This window comes from Vombatus ursinus, unplaced genomic scaffold (genome assembly GCF_900497805.2).
Source record: "Vombatus ursinus unplaced genomic scaffold, bare-nosed wombat genome assembly UNPS02014812.1, whole genome shotgun sequence".
Lineage (NCBI taxonomy): Eukaryota > Metazoa > Chordata > Mammalia > Diprotodontia > Vombatidae > Vombatus > Vombatus ursinus.
In genome coordinates, this window is record NW_020954590.1 from 52,109,709 (window position 1) to 52,134,638 (window position 24,930).

The 24,930-nt window shown below is 39.2% G+C and overlaps 1 protein-coding gene across 3 annotated transcripts in view; it reads right to left on the reverse strand.

The window, feature by feature from the left end:
* The window catches only part of LOC114054319 (transmembrane protein 241-like), a 170,157-nt gene that overhangs the window by 12,068 nt on the left and 133,159 nt on the right, over nt 1–24,930 (reverse strand). For all 3 annotated transcript variants that reach the window (XM_027877535.1, XM_027877534.1, XM_027877533.1), the window contains one exon: nt 7,346–7,410. In XM_027877535.1, coding sequence (XP_027733336.1) covers nt 7,346–7,410 — 65 coding nt within the window. The remainder of the gene's footprint in view (nt 1–7,345; nt 7,411–24,930) is intronic.

A 24,930-nucleotide genomic window follows, 5' to 3' on the forward strand; every position in this document is an offset into this window, starting at 1 on the left:
ACACGTACCACACAGCAGGTTTCCATTTTGCTTTCCATTTTGTTGAGTGCACGCCACAACACACACGGGTTATGAAACATGACAAAGCTAGATGTGACTGTTTTGACTGCTACTCTTACATCCAATCTCAACACCGGGTTGTTAGCTATTACTTCCATTCCAGCTTCTCACGCTCAGATCAACCTCGAATTGTTTAACGTTGGAAGATCACGTAGGAACCTCATGAAACATTATTATATTAAAGTGACACTGTTACAGTCCAGAATCTGTCGAGCTTGGAAAGACAGCAATTTGGGGACAATCTCAAACACAGATCCAGAAACAAAATTATTTTCTTTTTCATGAAATTTTGGCAGCTAGATTTCAACTTGCCCCCAATTCATGACATCCCTTAGATTGGCATCTTCCAGCTGAGTGGGAGAAAAATGTCTAGCATGGGATGAAGCCTTTATTTTATATTTCTAAAGTGTAACTATTAACAATTTTAGACATTTATCCTACCACTTCCAATACTTTCCCCTAGGGCTTTGAACTCAGCAAGGCCACAAACTATCCGATTCCTTAATCCTGCCCTCTCTGTTCATACGAATCCTATGCTTTCTTTATAGCACAACTGTGCTTGTTGATTTCATATTATACGCGTGCATATATACACATGTATGTGTGCACATATATAGCATCTATGTACATAATATGTGTATGTGTGTATACATATACATACATAAGCACATATGAACATATATATACAAAAACACACATACACCCACACACCAAAAGTGGTCTCTCCCTCCTCTACACACTCATAGCACTTAACTGTATCACTCATTTGACTCAATCATACACTGAATTGTGCAGTCATTTGTTTTTACATGCATGTGTCTCATCTCCCAGACTGCAAGCTCTTTGAGGGTAGGGACACCGTCTTTCATTTTTGTGTAATCTCTACAATGCAATGTCATCAAAACACTTGTCTGAATGAGGGATCGATGTCCAGATTCATTTTGGGGCTCTAAGCAACAAAGGGAGAGTTTTTTTTTTTTATAAAAGTGCTCTCCAGTGGAATGGAAAAAAAATCAACCTTATCCTCCCTTCTCACCCACCTGATTCAGCCTCAGGGTGAGGAATGGAACTGTTTTGTTTTTGGAAGCCCCTCTTCTTTTTTCTGTGAAATCATCCAGATACATCTTGTTGATCTGCATACTCACAGGATGGAGGAGTCTGGGGACCACTACCCCATGAGCCTCCAATCACTCGATGACATATTTCAAACCATTATTTGAGAGTCACATGCTATATGGTACGAGGAAAACGTTTTGTTTTTCTTTCCTCTTGTTCCTTCCTTTCAGAACATAAATTGGCCTCTATTCACTGCCTTGGAACTCTTTTTCTAGCAATTTTGAAAAATGAAGATAGCCTCTTATCAGTCTATGATGGTGCAGGTGTCATCTTACCCACAAGCAAGGTGGGGAGAGGCTCCAAAACTCCTGAAACTCCTTTCTTAGCTCTACAAGCACCAAAATTTCTTCACCTCCTTGTCCCCCAAAAGACAAAAACTGTCCTGTCATTTGGCACTGAAGGCATGATTCTTTCACAGGAACTAACAGCTGACATCGATTTCCTTCTTCAAAAACCCAAATGTGAAAGCTGTCTCCACCCCAACACTTAAGCTAAAACTACAAAGTCTCTTCCTTCTGAGGTTAAAAAAAATCCTAACAGAACCTTGTTTTATTTTTGTAGCCAATATTCTACTAAGGAGACTATACAAATAGAAGATGTCATATAATTAGGGAGGCTTTAATAGACCAAATTAAGTAGCAGGTACATCTCAACCCCCCCCCCCACCAGACTAGCTCTATGAATGCTATGACTTACTCTGAAAAATCAATTACCAGAATTAGTCATAAAAGCAAGCACACAATATTATTGATAAGAGTATTAATGGAAAATTATCCATAAATGGATAACAATAATATGAATTAATTATATTATGCTCTAAAGTTTGTAAAACACTTTATTTCAGCCTCATAAAACAAAGGCAACATGCCATAGTGGACGGAGGGCCACACTTGGAGTCAGTAAGATCGGAGTTCCAGTCCTGACTCCAACATGTACTGGCTGCTTGTCCCTGAGAAACTCACTGAATCTTTTAGCCCTTCAGGTAATTCTCTATAAATTATAAATATCCATTGTTTCTGTTTTGGCCAGAAACCCTGGGGTTCTTCCCCTCCCAGATTGGTTTGTTTTTTTTTTCACTAAGTAAAAGATGCCATTCTATGCCTCATTTCTTACTTAGCCTTAATCACTGCATGGGTGTTGCCTCAATTAAATTGTACTGGGAAAGTCCTCAGCTTAAGAAGCCAAGGTCTCCCACTGCATCGGGGCCATCTCCAGGCCTCCTGATCTATATTTTGCCACTGGACCCAGATGGCTCCAGAGGAGAAAGTGAGGCTGGTGACTTTGCACACTTAAATCACTTAAATCCAATTCACTTGCAAGTCATGACATCACCTTCCTGATGTTATGGTCGTCTTCAAGAATGAAGAACAAACAACAAATAAATGAATTCTCTATAACTATATGCTGCAAACAGTTGCCAATCTACACTGGTAAAAGGGAGTTTCCTCCCTGGAAATTCCCTACACCATGTGAAATCATAGTCTGGAACTCCCTCTATTCTCTGCTCCCAGTCCAAAAGAAAAAACAAAAACAACTAAGTTTATAAAATATACCAGTCTACTTAATTGTTTCAGAAATTTTCGGGCACCATACATCTGGGAGTTGTTTTTGCTGTCAATATCATCATTATGACCACCCCGATATCTCTTTGGCTCTGGACAGGGATGAACACCACTCATTCTAAAGAAGAATGTCTCACCACCTTACCAATGCTATTCTTTTGAAATCTTCCTAATCCCTCCCCCCAACCCTACAGGTTATAATTCTTGATGGGCAGCCAGTTGGCAAATTGGATAGAGTGCTGGTTCTAGAGTCAGAAAGACTCATCTTTGTAAGCTCAAATCTGGCCTCAGAAAATTACTGTGTCTCTGCACAAGTTACATAACCCTGTTTGCCTCATTTTCCTCTTATGTAAAATGAGCGGGAGAAGGAAATAGCAGACCACTTCAGTATCTCTGCCTAGAAAATTCTAAACGGGATCACAAAGAGTAGGACACTACTGAAACGACTGAACAACAACATAATCCTTGATGGTAACTTCTGAAAAAATGAAAAATGAAGAAAAGGCCTAGTTTTGAACTGCATTCTTAAGCGGTATTTTTTCTTTACTTTAATTTTGAAGCATAATTAAATGAAAAAAATCTGTATCTGCCAAATAAAATATTCACACTAAAACAGAAAAGGGCTCCTACACATGGAAAGTTTTAAGCCCAAAAGGAGCTCTTGGTGTCCTGTTTGAAGAAATACCAACAATTCCAATCCGGTTACCTTCCTCCTCATTATACTGCATTCAACAGTCAGACAGAGTGGATTAACCCATGAGTGAATATGTAGGAGGGGTGGGAAAAAATGGCGTGACTGCAGCTCAGACAGTAACTTGGGATCGGGATGAGGCTTTCAGGCTGGGACCATACTATCTGCCACGTAGCTAAGGGTGATCTTCTTTGGCCAAAGCCACTTACAAGCTCTTCAGGTTATTTTCCTTTATGGGATTAATTCTGGTGGCTAGGATGCGACCATATGGATCTGATCAAACAGAGCCAATAAAATATTTGTGGCTAGCAGCACACACCATTGTTTTTGCTTCCAAGCTGGCTGCTGAAAGACCATAGGCTCACAGATTTAGAGTAAGATCAGAGATGCCATCTAGGTCAAGCCCCCATTTTATTTTTTTCTTGCTCTGTTGCATTTATATTTTTTAATTAAATCTTATTTTTTTTAATTAACAAGCACTTATTTTCTCTTCCTCTCACCTCCCTTTCCTCACTGGAAACAGAGAAAGACAAAAACCTTGTAACAAATATACATAGTCAAGCAAAACAAATCACCATATTGGCCATGATCAAAAAACATTTCTCTCATTCTGCATATGTAGTCCATCATCTTTCTGTCAGGAGGTGGCCAACATCCTTTGTCATCAGTTTAGGAAATCATTGTTGATCATTGTATTGATTAGAGTTCTTAAGTCTTTCAAAGTTTGTTTTCACAATGTTGTTGTTAAAGTATAAATTATTCTCCTGGTTCTGCCCTCATTTTACAGATGAGGTAACCGAGGCCCAGAGAGGTTAAGTGACTGACCCAAAGTCATACAGATAATAAGTGTCAGAGGCAAAAATCACATCCAGACCAGGAGAACATCATACACAGTAACAGCCACGTTGTGCGATGACTAATATTGATAGACAACCCTTCTCAGCAATACAAGGATCTGAGACATCTCCAAATGGAGATGGAGTGGAAAATGCTCTCCACAAAGAAGAAAGAATTATCAAAGATCGAAGCATACTATTTGCTACTTTTTTTCTTCTGTTGTGTTTTGTTTCCTCTTTCTGGTGGTTCCTCTTATTGGCTCTAATTCTTACTTACAACATCACTAATGTGAAAATATGTTTAATAGGAATGTATATGTATAGCCTATATCAGTCTTGGGGAAGGAAGTGGGGAGGAAGACAGAGAAAAATTTGAAGCTCAGAACCTTATGGAAGTGATTGTTGTTAATTCAAAATAAATTAATTAAAAAAGGAAAAAAAAAAAAAGAATCACATCCAGGTCCTCTGACTCTGGTTACAATGCTCTTTCTGCTATACCACACCCCTTCTCAATGGTGAGTAGGAGAACCACCAATGAGCAGTTTTATCTGTTTCATTAATCCTTGTGTTCTGCCTTTCCTTGCCCTCTAAAACAACAACAGAAATCACATCACAAGAACAAGAGCTGGTCATTGCCAATGGATACAAGTGCTCACTATTGCGGCCTTTCAAAGGCTATTCTTTCCCTGTAGCTATGCCAATTGGGAATGAAAGGCTGCTTCTCAAAATTTCCTGCTCCTGGGATTGTTTGAGTTCATCCAAATCAAACCACGAATGCAGTGTCTCCCATAACAAATATGAGAAAAGACACAAGAAATGTGTCATTTCATCAGAGTGCGGAATTCCCTAACTCCTTTTACCAAGACAGACTACAAATCCCAAACACCTATCTATGAAGACATGGGGAGTCGCTTGAGTACATAAAGGTTAAGTGACTTTGAAAGTTACCTTCCTTCTACTCTGTATTTCTCTTGTATGGTCTCATATATAAATAGATATATAGACATAGAGATATATAGATACAGATGCTGATCCACTCTGACTACTGATCTCCCTGGCTTCCTTAAAGTCTTAACTAAAATCCCAGCTTCTACAGGGAGCCTTTCCCAAGCCCTCTTAATTCTAGTTCCTTCTGTCTGTTAATTTATTTCCTATTTATCCAGTATGTAGCTTGCTTTGTATATATTTGTTTATGTGTTTTCTCTCTCGTTAGATTCTAAACTCCTTGAGAGCAGGGACTGTCCTTTGACTTTTATTGTATCCCCAGCTCTTAATATAGTGCCTGGCACATAGTAGGCACTTAATATATGTTTCCTGATTGATTGATATAGATTAGACAGATTGTCTCTCTCATTAGAATGTAAACTCCTTATATGGAAGGAACTGTTTTTATCTTTCTTCCTATCCCGAACACTTAACACAATGTACTTACATAGTAAGTGCAGAATAAATGCTTATTGATCCTCTAATGTCATGCACTTAGGAAGTATCAGAGGTAGGATATGAACCTAGGGCTTCCTGGCTCCAAGCCCAGGACTCTATCTTCACACTGCCTTTAAATAACAAACATATAGCTTTCAATTAATTCATTGCATATGGAAAATATACCACATTCACAAGAACTGATTTTACAGAGCTGACTAGAAAGCGTGATGTCTATTCTAACTTTGCCACATAGACAATAGAATCACTAATTAGTTTCGATTGCACATATGTTTAGAGACATTACAGCAGCATGGTGGGATAGAAAGGACCTAGACTGAGGGCTAACGGGGGCTTCGGAAGCTGTCCAGTCCACTCCTCTCATTTCACAGATTAAGGAACTGGGGCCCCGAGAACAGAAATGCTTGAGGTCACATAGGTAGCAAAAATCATAGGTGGGATTTGAACACAGGGCTCTGGACTCTGGAACCAGTGTTCTCCCCTTCCTACCATTTCTGCCTCTCAGAGTGAAAAACAAAAAACAAACAAAAAAAACAAACAAACAAAAAAAAACCATCTGGATTGAAGTCCCAGCTCTCTAATTTATTTGTTGTATGACCTTGAGCAAGTCCCTCCATAGCTTCGGGACGTTGTTTTCTCAATTACAAAATAGGGATAATAAAAGCCAGCCTGCCTACCTCATAGGTTTGTTGTGAAGATCATTGGAGATAATGGAGGTGAAAGTACTTTGTAAACTATAAAATAATTGGTAGGGTATGTTTATTATTATACTTCTGACCACAATTAGAAATACATGGCAGTTGCCACAGCTGTTTCCAATAATGCTAAGTAAGGAAGGCATAAAAGTCTCCTTGTCCCACCCCCAGGATGCTTTTAGGTAGCTGACAAAAGCAGGAAGAGCCTGGGCCTCAAGGCTAGTGCTCAAGATGAGCCACCAGGCTATGCTGGCAGAGCTATATGTATGGGGGATCAATCAGGAAACCAAGAACACATAGAAAGAGAGATGTCTTTACAGCAAAGCATCATGGTACTGGGGACCCATGTGTGTGTCTGGTTCCTGTAAAAAGTCTCATGCATTGGGCTATTTTATATGCTGATTGATCGGTATAGAATATGCTGAAGTGATGACATTGTATGAGAATACAGTAGCAACTGTCTCCTAGACCATACCTTCCAAACCCCCTCTTTTGGGATTGCATGGCTCTGGTAATCAGGGTTAATGGGACCCTGACAACAATGGCCAGCATAACCTCCAGACCGAATCAAAATTCTCTGGGTAGTCTGGTGCAGGATTTTGTGTTTTTTCCCACAGATGAAGAAACTGAGGCTCAGAGAAACCCAAGGTCACAGGGGTAAGAAACGGCAAAATTAGGTTCAAATACAGGTGGTTTTGTTGTTCTTGTTTTACTACAAATCCAGCACTTATTCTGTACCACAAGGCTCACCATGAGTTATACCATGAAATTCAAATGCCCAATGGCCATCTCCTATCACTGAATTTACCAAGACAATAGGGTCCGGCCCCTATGCTTGTACAAAATACTTACCAAACTACCAATGGCCATTTTATCCCTAAACAATGGTATGCAACAAACCAACAGCCAACACCCATCCTTAAAAATACTTAAAATACTTACCAAGCTACCATTGCAATGTCCAGGACTGTGTCAAACAGAAATATTGAGAAACCAGCTGTCATAACCTGCAGAAACAATTTTAACAAAAGATCTAAGTGACATCTGCCTTGTCCTTTCTCATGGATTCAGTTCAGTTCCATGTGGTATCCCAGCATCCTTCCTTCTCTTCTCATTCCCTGCCCCTCTCCCACATCCACCTCCCTCCTGGTCCTTTGGCCCTACCTGTGATTCAGGTCATAAATGTGCATTTAACATTGTGCATTATTCTATGCATAGAATTTTTACATTTACCGATTGCTAACAATACATTAGGTGCTAAAAATACTCCTTGCTAAGTTGTTCAGGGTAAAACAAAGAGCACAAAGGATTTTAATGAGATCAGGTTGGTTTTCTTTTTTTTGTTTGTTTGTTTTTCTGCTTCTTAATTTTACTATTTATTCTTTTGAGGATTCACTTACAATGACTGGATGTACTTTTTTATACCTTCCAAGAAAGACAAACAACACAACAAAGAATTCCTTTTTTCAAAAACAAACAAAAAACACCCCAGTTGGGTCCTTCACCAGTATCTAAATAAATTAAAGCTATACAATATAATAGAACCACAGCCCCACTCTAGAAGTAGAAGAGGGTACCTTGGGTTTAAAAAAACAGTACCCCTTGCCAACACTTTTGAGTCTCTGACTGGCATTTAGATGTAGCCCCCTTCTAGCCCTTCCTTCCTAAAAAGCAGCATGTGGTCACTACTCACCACTGCCCACATCACACATGTCTCCAGGAAATGATTTTTCTTGAAAGTGCCTAACTTGTATAGAATTAATCTCCAGGACACAGTTATCTTAAAAGCCCCAAAAATGGTTCTTAACATCTAGACCAGTAGTTCTGAATTACATTTTACAAAGGTACCTGTCCATCTGCCATTGTCGATAGCACATTCTCTTGTCCTTCACTGTTTCTGTTCTAAGGCTTTACAGGTTATACTGGGCACAGTATATTAACTCACCAAGTGACCAAGTATGCAAGCTTCTAGAAGCCAGGGGAGAAAAAAAAAAGTGTTTCTCTACTCCTTAATTGGGCAGTCAAATGGCGAAGCGGATAGAGCACCAGGCCTGGAGTCAGGAAGACTTGAGTTCAAATCTAGACTCAGGCACTTACTAGCTGTGTGACACTGGACAAGTCACTTAACCCTATTTGTCTCAGTCTGCTCATGTGTAAAATAAGCTGGAGAAGGAAATGGCAACCACTCCAGTATCCTTGCCAAGAAAACCCCAAACAGGCTCATGAAGAGTTGGACATGACTGAAATGACTGAAAAATAGTTAATTAGTGGGAAATTATCTTATGGTTGTTGACAAGGAGGCTCCAACTGGATCGATATGTCTCCAGGTAGCCTCACGATGGAAAGTAAAGGATGAATGTAAGACTTTTCAAAGGGTGAAGGAAAGAATCTGGCTAGGGGGCCCAACTTGGTAATTGACTAATTATTGTTGTATTATTATTGAACATTTTATGTCGATGCCTTGGTTCCCCATTAGGAAGGAAGGGAAGCTCTTAACCAGGCTTTGCTTTTCCTACACCCTTCCCAGTACTAGTCATACCGGGTGTCCCAAAAGACTTAATTCAATTTCAAGCTCTTAAAACCTATTAAAATAACTGTGTACTAGAGATTAATTCTGTACAAATAAGTCAAGATGAAAATGAGCACTTTTAATAAAAGTCCCTTCCTAGAAACATATGTCTCTATTAAAGCTGGGGTGTTATGTATAGTCAACATTTAAATATCTTTAGAATTGAATTAGTGACTGCCTAAGAGAAAGAATCCAATATACTAGAGTTACTACTGTAAAATTAAAACAAACAGTCTGTTTTATATTCAGACCATTAAAATGCTGACTAGCTCTGTTGGAATTTCAGACATAAAGAAGTTGTTTATATTAACTTGGGTTTTCTCCCTTCCTTTGTAGAGCTCTGAATGAGGCAGCTGAATCTGGGCACTGGATTTGGGGTCAAAGAACTCTGGGTTTGAATCCTGGTTCAGCTACTGAGATCCTGTGTAATGCTGGGCAAGATATTTAATCTCTCTGAGCTGAGACTCGGTGTCCTCACCTGTAGAATGAGGGGTGGGGCTACACCAGGGGTCTTAACTTGTTTTTTTTGGAAAGCATTCTGATGACTCTGTTTCACTAAAATTGGTCTCCTTGGTAATTCTAGTTTTATTATATTTAATTATATTTATTTGTATTGTATTTTTTTACTTATTTATTTTTTATTTATAATTATATTTATTACATTTTAAAACACTGTTCTTTTTCTCAATGCCAGGAGGAAGTAGGTGGGAGAAAATGTAGATCTGAAAATAAAATTGAACTTAATAAATAAACAAATAAATAAACATGATTCTGAGAAGTAGCCCACTGGCTTTACCAGATTGCCATGATTAAAAAAAATAAAGTTAAGAACTCCTGGACTACCACATCCTTAGATTTATTCCAGGTCTAAATCCTATTACCCATAACTAGAGGGCCCATGTCAGGTTTTTTACCTTTATTATCACAAAAACAGATATGAAAAAGGAACAGGAAGACAGTTTTTGCTAAAGGTGAAATATCAGCACATAATGTTGAGAGAATAGGGTTAAATCTCAGTGATACAAGAACTGATGAACCAGTATGTGGATGAACCAGGCCGTGGCTACCATTGTATCTTATACTTCCTTCCACCCCTCCTAGTGCCTAATCTCTTCATGTATCACATCCAGTTCACATGACCACTGGAGGATTTGCCACAAATAAGTTACAGTGGCCATATGCTGGCAACTATGATAACAAGTTCAGAAGATTAGTGGAGGATAAAGTAGAAGCTATTAGCTGAGAGTGGATGATTCCCTTTCTTCCCATTATCTATGGATTTCAATTAGTCATGCACACATTAGCACAGAGATTGAGTTGGCTATATTCCCTGTGGATTATGAAATAGTTTCCCTTTCTTGAAGCCACAGGATTTCATGAAAAGAAGCAGGATTTAATTACTCTGATCCAAAGGCAAAGAGGAGAAAGGAGCAGAGAAGATGGCTGGATTGGGGGGAAAGGAGAAATTGGTGCTATCCCTTAACCCCCCCCCAAAAAAACTCCACCCAAATGGATATGAATGTAGTCAAGGCAGATTATGAAGGACAAACCAAGAAACTGCTATAATTAATGGAAAACTGTAATGTACCTAATAAAACCTGCTAACCTAACATAGTACCTCCCTCATCCCAACCTTGGCGAAAAAACAATCCTGTCCAATTCTACCACTGTCTATGGCCTGGTTGATCAGGTGATTACATCATATGAGGGACCCTTGTGGTCAATGGCACAGTAGTTATAATGGGTATTATTCCCATAGGCTATCTTTGGGAGATAATCATAATTAATAAAGGCTTATGATCATTATGCCCCTCGAGACCTAGAAAAAGAGCTCAAGTCTTCTTGGAACACCGAGAATTATGAGATGTAAGAACAGAGCTCAGTTCTCATTCAAAGGTCCAAATCCACTGCGGCAAGCAGAGACAACATGGGGGATACAAGGGTGTCTACGGCAAGGCTGGTTTCTACTTAGCCTTTGTGCTATGGGCAGCACTGTGGAAACATCATAGCCAAGGAAGGACACTTAACCCTGTTCAGAGATTATAATGTAACTGTACCAGCCAACTTGGAATTATTATAATAATACTGGGCACGTTATTACTTTTAATATTTCAACTCATCAATATTGGTATTCCTTTCATTCATCCAGATCACAACCCATCCACATCTACTCATCCTGAGTAATACCAAGGCTGGCCATATCCTTCCATAAGTCTGCCGCAGGGGTCCTCCTTCAGGTCAGGGGCCTTCCTCAGGTTCTCTTGATATTGTGTACATACAAGCTGTTCATTAGTTGTCTCTTGCTATTCTTACATTAATAGCTCCTTTATTTCCCCAACTTACACACAGTGAATAAGTCATGGAACTTGGAGTCAAGAAGACCTGAGTTGGAACCTGCCTCAGGCACTTATTAGCTGTGTGACCCCGGGCAGGTCACTTGGTCTCTGCCTGCCTCAGTTGTCTCATATACAAAATGGGAACAATAATAGCGCTGACGTTACAGGGTTGTGAGGATCAAATGAGTTAACATACATAAAGTGCTTTGAAAACCTTAAAGCACTATATAAAATACTAGTTCATCATTAACATCATCATCATTACTATTATCAATTATTAAGAAATTATGGTATTCCACCAAGTCAATAAGCATTTATTAAGCACCTACTATATTCTAGACACTATACCAAGGAGTAGGGATATCACAGGCATGTCACTGGAAGAATAATAGAGTTAAAAAGATGGGCTTTTACTTCAGGGAGAATGTTAGGGACATTAAAGAACCATGCACATTTTCAAAGTGGTTCAAAGAATATGACTAACCAGATTGAATAGAGTAGGTAAAAAGCTAAGCTCAGATCACCCAAAGGAACCATGTGGATAAACAACCTTATTTCTGGTCATCAGAAGCTGTACCTGGACCACACTTACAGGGCAATCTGATTTGTGCCATTTAGAAGCTGCCTATTCCACCAATCCACAAGAAGGATACCATCACTATCTGTATTTCTTCCTGTGTTTAAATTAACCATCTGACAATTGTTCAAAGTGCTGCCTGAAAATGATAAGAAAACCCCAATTCCAACAATTCTGAAATTAGCCTTCTCTGTGCCTTTGTGACAGCTGTCACCCATGCCTGGTGAGTGCTCCCTCCTCACCTCAAACTCACAGATTCCTTCTCTTCCTTCAAGATGGAGCTCAAGCACAGCCTTCTATGTGATCATGATCTCCCTCCCAAATTACCTTGTATTTAACTACTTCTATTTACCCGTATTTATTTACTTTACATTTATTGTATATATGGTATATATGCCTTTATTATCTCCCCTCCCCCTAGAATGTAAGCTCCTTGTGAATAGATTATTTCATTTATTGTGGTTGTAGCCCCAGAGCCTAGCACATAGTAGGTGCTTCATAGATGTAGATAGATGCTGTAGTGGATAGAATGCCAGGCCTGGAGTCTGGAAGATTCCTCTTTCTGATTTCAAATACAGCATCAGATACTTACTAGCTGTGTGACCCTGGACAAGTCACTTAACCCTGTTTGCCTGTTTTCTCATCTGTAAAATGAGTCAGAGAAGGAAATGACAAACCACTCCACTGTCTTTGCCAAGAAAACCCTAAATGGGGTCACAAAGAGTTGGACATTACTGAAAATGGCTAAACAACAATAATAATAAATGCTTGTGGGTTGATTGATTGATTGATTGAAGACAGGGAAAACTAAAAACAGGTACCTCCTCAAGACTCAAGTCCAAATCATTAGGGACTAGACAATCAATGACAGCTGAGACCTCAAAGCATGATAACCTAAACTAGGCACTGTCAATGCACTAAGAGGAAAAGGCAAGGGAATGTGTGGAAACGTTACCTAATCCCCATTCTGCCTCCCCCCAATGCCTTCTTCTTCGGTTTACCATATGAAGCTTACCAGGCCTCCTACACAAAATGTTCATCACCATGGCATTGATTTTGAGTCCCTGAAAACAGAAAAACTTCCCTGATTCAACCAGCTATTGAGGGCTGATACAGACTGGTTGCTCCCTCAATCAATTCAGCTATATCTCCACTATCAAATATAAAATCCTCTGTTTGGCTTTTAAAGCCCTTCACAAGCTGGCCTCTTCCTACCTTTCCAGTCTTCTTACATTTCCCACCTGTCTCTAAACTCTAAGATCCAGTCACACTGGTCTTCTCTATGTTCTTTGCACATAACACTCCATCATCTGACTCCATGACTTTTTGCTGGCAGTCCCCCATCCCTGGAACACTCAGCTTCTGCCTCCTGGCTTCCCTTAAGACTCAACTTAAATTTGACCTTCTGAGGGAGGCTTTTCCCTATCCAACCCCCATTGCTGATGCCTTTCCTCCGAGACTGCCTTTCATTTACATTGCACTGTATATGTCTTGTAGGTATACAATTGTTTGCATGTTGTCTCCTCCATTAGAATGTGAGCTCCTTGCAGGCAACAACCAAGTTTTTGCTTTTCTTTGTATTTCCAGTATTTAATTAACACAGAACCTGATGCATTGTAGGTACCTAATAAATGATCATTGGCTTACAACTGCCACTCGCTGTTGGCAGGCCATCTAAACACAACGAGGGCCCGTAGTACTGAGGAAAGAGTTGCAATGTATGGCCTGATGGGAGGAAGGGAGAACAGAAGAGAAAACAAGCCAGGATACTTTTCCTGTCAAAAGTTGAAACTAGACTTATGTCTTTAAGTTCTGGTCAATTTAAAGATCTAGGTCCAGATACTGATGAGCTAGAGATCCATTAGTATAAACAAAACTCTGTGGCCTAGATTCAGCGATCTACTGACATACATCCAAGCCAACTCTGGGTATTTGGAGGGGAATTTGGTAAAGCTCAGGAGAGCCCCTGCCTTTTCTCTGCCATCTTTAAAAACAAGAAAGTTTGAGAATATTAACACCAGAAGACACTTCTGGGACCATCCAAGTCAAGTCATTTATTTCACAAACAAGAAATTGAGATCTTCCAGAGGATGAGTGCCTTTCACATGGTCACATCATAGATAAAATACATTACAGGACAATCAAACATAGAAAAATTATATAATAAACTATGAGGTAAGAATACAAGTGGGCAGCTAGGTGGCACAGTGGATAGGGTGCTGGGCCTGGAGTCAAGAAGACTTGAATTCAAATCTGGCCTCAGCTACTTACTAGCTGTATGACCCTGGGCAAGTCACTTAACCTTGATTGCCTCAGTTTCCTCATCTGTAAAATGAGCTGGAGAAGGAAATGGCAAATCACTCCAGTATCTTTGCCAAGAAAACCCCAAATGGGGTCATGAAGCATCAAACATGACTGAAAAATGATTGAACAAGAAAACAAGCACAGCATAAGACGATGATGAGTTGGTAACCACTCATGAAAATGAAACTTAAGCCATGAATAATAATAATGATGATGATGATGATGATGATAGCATTTATATGGTGCTTTAAAGTTTTCAAAGTGCCGTATAAATATTATCGCATTTGATCTTCACTACAACCCAGGGAGGTAGGTGCTATTATTATCCTCATTTTACAGATGAGGAAACTGAGGCCGGCAGAAACTAAGAGATTTTCGAGGGTTACTTAACTAGTAAGTGTCTGAGGTTACATTTTAATTCATATCTTCCTGGTTCTAGGTCTAGTCTATCCACTACATACATTATGGAGGGGATGCTATATATTCTTGAATTTTATTATAAAAATGAAGAAAACTAATTCCTCCATAATTCCTCCATAGAGCATAGAAGTATATCACCAAATCAATTAATCAAGAAGCATTTATTAAGCATTTACTGTGTACCAGGCACTGTGCCTGGCAAAAGAAATACAAAGACAAATGCAATAGTTCTTTACATTCCACTGGGGGAGACAACACATAGATAAATAAAGGTATACACACACACACACAAGGAGGAAGAAAAAATATATTTTTGTTCATTAAAAAAAACTGTATTTGCCCTCAAGGAATCTACTGCCTAATTTGTTGATCGAATATTGCAGCTTGTCCTTATGCTTTTCCGGTCATTGGGCAATAGCTACTGGAAATGAAGTAATAAATGCAACCCTGGTTTAAGCTTAGAACTTCAAGTTGGATTAACACTGGAGAGCCTACAAGAAGCTCTGCCCCCTCAGACATATGCTCAACGGCTGCCCTACAAATTCCATAGTACTCTGACCACTGTTTGAAGTGTCTCACGATGGAAAGAACTCAATTATGCCTGTGTCCCAATGAACCAGCTTTTGTTATGACTTCAGATATTTATTTAAGGAAATATGCTTTTGTTTTCGGGATTCTATTTCCTGCTGGTTAAGATCCCTCCATTCCAATTGGGAAGTTAATAGAGAACTAACAGATGACTGGACATTATAACAGCCTGAACTTCTGAGGGTGAGGAGGGAGCCTGGAGGGAAGCCTGGCATTGTGAGAGCCTGCTCAACCTCCTTCATGGGAGAGTTTCCCAACCCTGACAGCAAATATCCCTCTTCTTGTTTCCTAGAGGAAGAAACACAGCCGTGGCAACGTGGACTGTGGCCTGGGCAGTAAATAAGGCCAGAGCTGGAAGGAAGCCCAACCTCCTGGTACTGGACTGGGAGGGAGATCTGCACTCTCTGTGGCAATGCCACTCACATGACAATGGGGCAAGTTTTCTCGCCTAGAAAATGAGGAAGTTGACCAAGATGACCCAAGAGGATCCTTTCAACAGTACATTTTATGATTCTCTGTCCCCAAGCTTGACGTCCAATCACAAAGCAAGTCTCCTGACTCCCCTTCTAGGGCCTTCATCTCTGATGCTCCCTGCCCAGTGCCCTAGATGGCCATGAACAGAGATGACTCTCCCACAGCATCTGAACAACACAGGCCTCCGCAGCCGCAGGCTGGAAGCCAGCTGCCAAAAATATCAGAACTCAATACAATGTGTCAGCCATGCTGCTTTGAACTTCCTGCCTTTGTCAACAGATGTCACAACCTCGATGTTATTTGAACAGATTTGGGTGTTTAAAGGAGATCAGATTTTGTTTTTCAAATATTCATTTGGTCCCAAGACAAATTCCATTTTTAAGGGGAGGAGGAGGGAATGGACCCTGAGTCAGGTGTTTGGGCGAGTTGGATTTTCTTTCATGCGAAATTTGTTTCTGAGACAGAAGTGATTGGTTAGAACAACTCTGTCACAACCTATGGAGTAGCCTAGGCTTTAAAGCTGGAAGGGACCTTGGAAACCATCCAGTCTGACCCTTTCATTTTACAGTTAAGACAGGCTCAGAGCCTCTTCCCCATGACCACAAAGGGAGTAAAGGAAATTTATTCCCCTCTTCCCCCCAAAAAATACAGGGTAGGTTTTATTTAATCTAATAATAAAGGCAAAGGACTTGTGTCCAAGTCCATCAACAGTCAAGACAAATATTCTTCCCTCTCCTGTAAGCCCCACCTTCCCAGAATCCTGTTACACAGTCCTCGAGACTTCAAGTACTCCCCTGGGTTGAAGGTTCTGAAGGAGAATTGAGCAACCTTCTCCTCCAGTAAGCCTCGCTGCCTCCAGGGACCTAAATAATCCTTCAAATTTAGTCAACTATCCTAAAGTTGAAGACCTCTTGCTAAGAGAATACTCAGGAGAGCTAGAATGAACTCCTTTCTCAGACCTCTACAATCCACACATCTCACAGTACCCCTGAAGGCAAGGTCCAGGTTATACACTCCATGTCATGGCTCTAAGGAAAGGTCCTTAGCGTCTGTTAAAGAGCCAACTCAAAATTAAGTAACGTTGCTGTCATTCAATCTTGCCCAACTCCTTGTGACCCCGAGGCCCTTCTGTCCTCCACCATCTCAAGCTCATGTTTGCTGTTTTCATGACACTATCTATCCATCTCATCCTCTGCCATCCCCTTTTCTTTTTGCCTTCAATCTTTCAATTTTCAATTAAATTAAGTTATACACAATACTTAACACTTAAGGCTAGGACTAGATACATGGTTCACTATTGATTTCCATTTCTGGGACTATGTAAATCACGAGAATTTCTTCAGTTTTTAAAGCCTTTACCTTCAGCCTTGCTCCTCCAGAGACCTGGTCTAAAGCAAGATAATATACTTCTACATCTTCTGGACTGCTGTTAAATATCTGTCAGAGCAGAAGATTTCTTTTCTCTAAGGGGTCAACTGTCAAGCAAGGACTCTTCAGGAGTCAATAAACTAATGTCAATATAAGAAAGTCTGGATAATGAAATATATTTGTCACGAAACTCTTTTGCACTTTTAAAATGCATTTTTAAAATGTTCAGTTTGTATTTTTAAAATTACATTCTGGCAAGTTTGCATTTTGTAACTTCAGTCTCCTTCAAAAATCTGTTCACAAGCAAAAGACAGATGTACATCGAAAGAGCTAAATCAATATTTGTTCATTGATCGACCATAGCTAAGAAACTGGCTGATCCTATGTGTGAATGTTGCTAAGGTACAATTGGATATCTCCATAAGCCCACTATTAGTATTACTCATGATAGCTCATACCTTTTTGCAAATAGTTCTCAAAAGTTAGTGAAGTTGAAAAAGCATTGCACCTCAAAAGAGGTGGGTTCAAATTCTGCCTCCGATTTTTAATACCTATGTGGCTGTGGGTAAGTCACTAAACCTCTCACCCTTTGTGTCCTCAGCTATAAAAATGGAGAATGATTCTTATACCACCTACCTCACCCAGGTGTTATAAGCATGATCAAATGAGATCCTATCTATCACGTGCTTTATGAATGCTATGGGCTATGATGAGTTTCTGCTACCAATGCCGCCATCACCATTATTCAAAGGGAAAAATTAGAGAAGAGGAGGAGGAAAGCTTGAAGCTGGCTGGGCAAACACTGAGAAATGTTTTTTCCAACTAGGGAAAAGAATGATGATGTTTTATGCTGGCAAACAGATTGTATGTGGCCATAATCCTTTCAGCTTCTGCCAAATTACAAGGAAGGGAAGAGAAGAGATCTGGGAAAGGACCTAAAAGCTTGCGAGGAGTTATTTCAGTAGAAACGTAGGAGTGAGAAGAGTCATCGTATTCATTTTCTAAACGTGACTTCCTTTATCCAAAGCTGTCTATTACAGCATTTGATATCAAACTGGCTAGAGCAATGGAGCAATGAACATGCCCCCCTGAAGACTTTAAGTGAATCACTTTCATCATGGAGGTAAGGGCCTATGGGTGGGGAACACTGCATATGTCATCAGGCACCAAAGACAAATTGGTTAGCTTTATTGAACTGCTTTTTTCTGTCTCTTTTTTTAATCTTATAAGGGATGGCTTTATGAGAAGGTATCTATTTTTTTCTTTTTTTAATAGTATTTTATTTTTTCCAATTACATGTAAGGACATTTTAACATTCATATTTTTAAAGGAATGTTAAAAAGTTTTGAATTCCAAATTTTCTCCCTCACTTCCCCCCTCCCTAAGATGGTAAGCAATTTGATATAGGTTATATATGTGCAATTATTTAAAATATTTCCATATTAGTCATGATGTGAAAGAAGAAACAAACCAAAAGAAAAACCCATAAATAAAATAAAGAAAGTGAAAATAGTATGCTTCAATCTGCATTCAGACTCTATCTGTTCTTTCTTGTGGATAGCATTTTTCATCACAAGTCCTTTGAAATTGTCTTAGATAACTATATTGCTGAGAAAAGCTAAGTCCATCAAAGTTAATCACTGCACAATGTTGCTGTTACTGTATATAATGTTCTCCTGGTTCTGCTCACTTTACTTTGCATCAGTTCATGTAAGTCTTTCCAAGTTTTTCTGAAATCCACCTGCTCATCATTTCCTTTAGCTCAATACATTCATACACTACAACTTGTTCTGTCATTCCCAATGGATGAGTATCCCCTCAATTTCCAATTCTTTTTCACCATAAAAAGAGCTGCTGTAAATATTTTTTTACATATAAGTCCTTTTCCCTTTTTCATTGATCTCTTTGGGATACAGACCTAGTAGTCGTATTGTTAGATCAAAGGGTATGCACATTTTTATAGCCCTTTGGGCATAGTTCCAAATTGCTCTCCAGAATGGTTGGATCAGTGCACAACTCCACCAACAGTGCATTAGTGTCCCAATTTTTTAAAGCAATATGATACAAAAGCAAAAAAAGCAATTAAAATAAAACATTTATGAAAGAGAATCAAGAGGATATGGGAAATATATATTCAAGACTGAGCAGAAGTATTGATTAATCAGGAAATGATATTTATAATGCTTCACATTTCTGCAGCATCTCATAGTTTACAAAGTCATTACTTTCCCACAGCACTTTGGGGAAGGTATTGCAAAGTAATATCAAAAGATAACAAATAATAATAAAATTTTACAAAAGAGTAAAGTGAAGCTCAGAGAAGTAAACTTATTTGCCATTTTCATTTTGACAAATCACACAGTGGGAGCAGGTATAGAAGGATAGCGACCAGGATTTCAGATATGATTTACATTATCTTTCCCCAAAAACTCACCCATCTTCCCAGCTTCCCTATTACTGTGGAGGGCAATGCTATCATTCCAGTTACCCAGATTTTCATAACCTCAGTGACATCTTCATCTCCTCACTTTCCCTCACTTCACATCCACAAAATGAATTAGCTGCCAGCCTTCAGTGATTCACCTCTGCTTCTCCCATTTGTCCCCTTCTCATTACAAATTCAGCTGCCACCATAATGCAGGCCCTCATCACCTCTGGACTACTGCAATAGCCTTCTAGTTGCTCTCTCTGCCTCAAGTCTCTCCCCATTTTATATTTATCCTCCACACAATGGCCAAAACAGTTTCCCTGAAGTGCAGGTCTGACAATGTCAACTCCCCTGTTTGATAAACCCTGCTTGATAAATATTATTTCATATATCTCATCAGTGTGTGTGTATGTACATATATATGTATATATATATATAGGCATATTAGAAATGCATGCTTAAAAATTTTTTGCTAATAGGCATGATTAAAGAAATTTGAAGACCACTGATCTAGACACATGAATTGCTTACTTCTAAGGATTTAGCTGCCCCCGATATGGGCTGCAAGAAGCCACTCATTTGAGTCCTCCACATCAATTACATTATTAATTCAAGAGAAAGGGCCAATAGAAAAATGCATAAACACCATGGGACCACTTGATTATATTGATTTCCTAGACTAGGATCTGATAGGACATAACAACACTAACTCATAGGTCAATTATACATACTTATAATAGGTTTTCACTGTAAATGGCTGTCATATTTCAAGGGATGTGATTGGACCTGCTCTATATCCAAATCCATGTAATAATGAAATAGGATATAATGTAGCTCAACTTTATTTAAATGGTGCTCAGAGAAAACCCAATCTAATACATGTGTGAATTTAAGGTTATGAAATCTAATTAGATAAGCTGGGAATTAGAAAACAATACAAGCACATACCTGTATTGAAAGAGATTTGACAACTTTTTCACTTGGAGACTTTCCAAAATATGAAGAGTAATTATGCAGTGGCTTGTGACCATAGAGAGAGAGAGAGAGACAGAGACAGAGAGGGAGAGGTCTAGGCAAGTTGAACCATTTCTCAGGCTTCGAACAACTCTTCTCTTGTTTTCTATTGGAAATCTTCTGTGCTATTAGAGTGTATTAGGAGACAAATAGAGTTCAGACCTAGGGAGAGGTTAATCCCACTGAATTCTATCATAGACAGAACATGTCTGCAGTATCATATTCAGCTATGGATATAAAAATTTAGGAAGGGCACTTACAAGCTAGAAAGCATCCAGAGGAGAGTACCAAGGACAGTGAAGATCTTGAAGTCATAGGCTATAAGACGAACGAGTAAGTTATTTTGGCTATTATAAATACCCAAATTAACTATAAAGAACATATGAAGAAAGATACTATCTGCATCCAGAGAAAGAACTGATAAATAGAAACATGTATAGAATAATTTTATGTATATATATGTGTGTGTGTATATATACATATATATGTATGTATACACACACATACACACACCCTATTTGTGTCTAATGGTAGCCATCTATGTGGTAGGGAAGGGGGAAAGAAGAAAAAAAAGAAATTTACATGATAATTTTGTTGTATATTTGAAAGGAACAGCAAGTTGTGCATAGTAGATTTGTGGTTTTGTGTGCAATCATCTTTTTATTATACTATGTTACGGAAATGCTTCTTTTATCCCATAAATTTTAAAAAAGAATCAGGGATACTTAGTCTAGAGAAGACTTAAGGGAGACATGATATAGCCAGGTTCACCTCCTCCCTGTCATTTATTACCTTTATTAGCTTTGGAAGACATTTAATCTCTCTTGACTTCAGGCTTCCCCTCTATAAAACAAGAGGACTGGATTCAATGATCTCTAAGATTCCTTTCTACTCTAAGTCTAAATCTAATGATCTGAAGTATCTGAAGGGCCATTCCATGGAAGAGACTTGTTCTTGTCCCTAGAAGGCAGAAGTAGGAGAAATGGGTGAAAGATACAGGGAGAGAGGTTTAGACTCTATGTAAAGAAAAACTTCCTAGGAATTATAGCTATCTAAAAGGGGAATGCCCTGCTTAAGGCCATGGTGAGCTGCCCCTCACTTGAGATCTCCAAGTGGATGACTACTTGTTGAGAATGGTTTAGAGGTGATTCTAATTTGAGTCAATTTTGGACCAGATAGTTTTGGAGGTGCCTGAGATGTAGTGATCAATGGAATTACTCATCACAGTATTTCTTATCAGTCTTACATCACTTTTTTCATTGTGTATGGTTGTCCTTCATTCTTGAAGTGGACCATGACATCAGGAAAATGATGACATGACTTGCAATGGATTTTGATTTGAGTGAGGGAGGGCTGTGCAAAGTCACTACCTCACTTTCTCCTCCAGAGCCATCTGGGTCTAGAGGCCAGATATCAATCAGGACTGGAGATGGCCCAGGATGGCCATTGGTCTTAAGTCCTCATCAGCTACATATGGTGTCACTTATTTCTGAGAATATGGAAAGACCGTTGTATGAACAACAGTTCTTTTCATAGGGCTACATACATAAAGACTGTCCTTATGACAATCTGATTTATGATAGCAGCTGTTTTTTACACGTGACTCTTGCTCTTGAGTTTGTGGCCTGCTAAATGCCCCTGGGTGAAAAGGGGCTTCTGCTAGCTTAATTTGTGACTTTGGACAAGTTATTTAACCTCTCTGATAGCTGTGTGTTACTCTTGTTTTCCAACAGGTCCTATCTATGCTGCACCTTTTGAAGTTGTGGGCCAAAGAGTCTTTGAATCACAACCTGATTCTTGTTCTTCTCTTTATTTTTAGTTGTTCTACTTCAACTCACCCCGAAACAGTTGGTTAGATTTAATGTTCTCTGAAAATGGCCTAAGGAGATTTTAATTTCTACCTGCATCAGCTCTTCTCTGGGTAACTGGCTATGTTCCAAGGCCTGCCTTTGCCTGTCTAGTCATTTATACTAAGTTGGGCTTGGAGGTGGTGCTGATGAAACTTATGAGAAGCTAGATGCTATGGACATTCACCACAGATTCAAGTGTCAAGGCCTTAATAGAAAATAGACATGATATTAGTACAAACCTACATGACGAAGACAAGGAAAGGAAAGGATGAGGCAAGATTCCAATTTCTTCTATACTAACATTTATGTAATGTTCTTGCAAAGAGATTTCATTGGAAATACCCAATTCCTTTTTATGGAAAGCTTCAATGGCTTACTTTGCCCAAGAACATGTTTTAGTAATAGAGTCAGAAACAGCCTCCCTCTTCCTTTCTTACTCCAATACTCTTTCACCTTTTCAACTTTCCATGTTTAATTTTATTTAGCAAATTTGTTCTTCTAATGCTAGAGTTATCTCTGGAAAGATGCTTTTATATAAAAAGTCCTTTTTCAAACTTTGCATTTAAATGATTTAAGAATAAAATTAATCAATAAGCACATATCTATGAAACACCTACTATGTACTGGGTGCCAGGATGGCAAATATAAAAACCAAAGAGTCCCTGACCTTAGTGGGTTTACCATCTATCCAAGGGAACAAAACAGACACATACAAGTAAATACAAAATATATACATAGTAAATTCAAAGTCATTTGGGATGACGGAGCACTAGAAGGTGGGAAAGTAAGGGAAGGCCTCATGGAGATGGTCCTTGAGCTGAGATTTTAAGGGTGCTAAGGGTCTTAAGAGACAGATGTGAGGAAGAAGTATATTCCAGGTATGGAAGACAGCAAAGACATGGGGACAGGAGATGGAATGTTGTGTACAAGGAATCGCAAGAAGGAATGTTTAGCTGGAATATACACGGTGAAGGACAGTAATGTGTAATAAACCAGGAAAAGTAGGCCGAAGTCAGATTACAAAGGGCTCCAGGTAACAAACAGAACAGTTGACATTTTATCCTAGAGCCAACAGGGAGCCAACTTGGCTTGAGCAAGAGAATGACATGGTTATGTGCTCTGGGAAAACCACTTTGGCAGTGGTGTGGAGAACAGACTGAAGAGGAGAGAGACTGGAGGCAGAAAGACCAATTAGGAAATTACTACAACAATCTATGCACCATGAGTTTACTTAGCATAGTCCCTGGCACATAGTAAGTGCTTAAGTAATGCTAATTAACTGACTAACTCCATGCTCCCATGATTGTTTCCTTCACTTTCTGAATCTCTTCCCTATAAGCAGTCACTGTATTAATCAAATGATATTGCACAGGTGAAAAAGAACAATTAAAATAAAAATGTAGGATACATCCTGGGCAGATGGGATGAGAGCCTTAACTAGGGTCTTAGTGGCCATGTGAGTCAAGAGAAGAAAAGTGATGTGAGAAGTAGTATGAAGGCAGAATTGACAAAATTTAAAACTTGATCGGATGTAGGAAGTAAGGAAGAGGGAAGAGCTGAGGATGAATCCAAGGTTTTGTACCTAGCTTGACTGGAAAGATGGCAGTACCATCAAAAGAAGTTAGAATAAGAGGTAGCTTTGAAGGGAAACATAACCAGTTCTGTTTTGGACATAGTAAGTATGAACTGCCTAGCTAAATGTAGACACAGGAGATGGTGTCCAATGGGCTGCTGGTGATATAGGAATGGAGCTCAAGAGAGCTATAAAACTCAAATATGCAGATTTAGATGACATCTACATAGACAGGATCATTGAACCCATCAGAGTTGATGAGATCACAAAAAAAGATGGTATAGAGGGAGAAGGGCTGAAGAAGGGAAGGGAGAAAAGAGGAAAAGAGAGAACAGGACAGGAGATGACAGGAGAGGGCAGGAAAGGAGAGGATGAAAAAGGAGAGGAGAGAGCATTTAGATAAATCCAGTTAGAAAGTGAGATGATCTAGCAAATTAATCTGTTGAGGAACACTTGGACAGGTAGAACAGGTGAACCAGGAGAAAAGAATGTCATGAAACCTTTGAGAGGACAGAATTATGTAGGAGAAAAGGGCAGCCAGTAGGGTTAAAGGGTTCAGAGACACAATTTAGAACTGAGAAAAGGCCACTAGACTTGGCAATTAAGAAATCATTGGTGATTTTGGAAAGACCAGTTGATTAATGAGGTCAGAAGCTAAACTGAAAAGGGTTGAGAAATGAGTGGGAGGAGAAGAAGTAGATTGCAACCAGTGTAGATAGCTTTTTCTAGCTATGAAAGGGAGAAGGGATACAGGACAATAGCTTGAGGTCATTCTATGGTCAAGCGAGGATTTTTTTAAGGAAGGGGAGAGCAATCTGCCACATGAAACTATCACCATCACAGAGCGAAGAGGCTGGAGCATTTGTCTATATCCTGATGTTGCTCTGGCTTTTCCTTTTTCTTTCATGTGAAAGCTCAATAAGTAAAGAGGGGAAAAATTAGGAAGGAAGGCTTCTTCCCAGTCTATCACAACTTATTTCAGGTTAAAACTTGGTAAACGCCACAGCTGGCTTTCAATCTCATTTT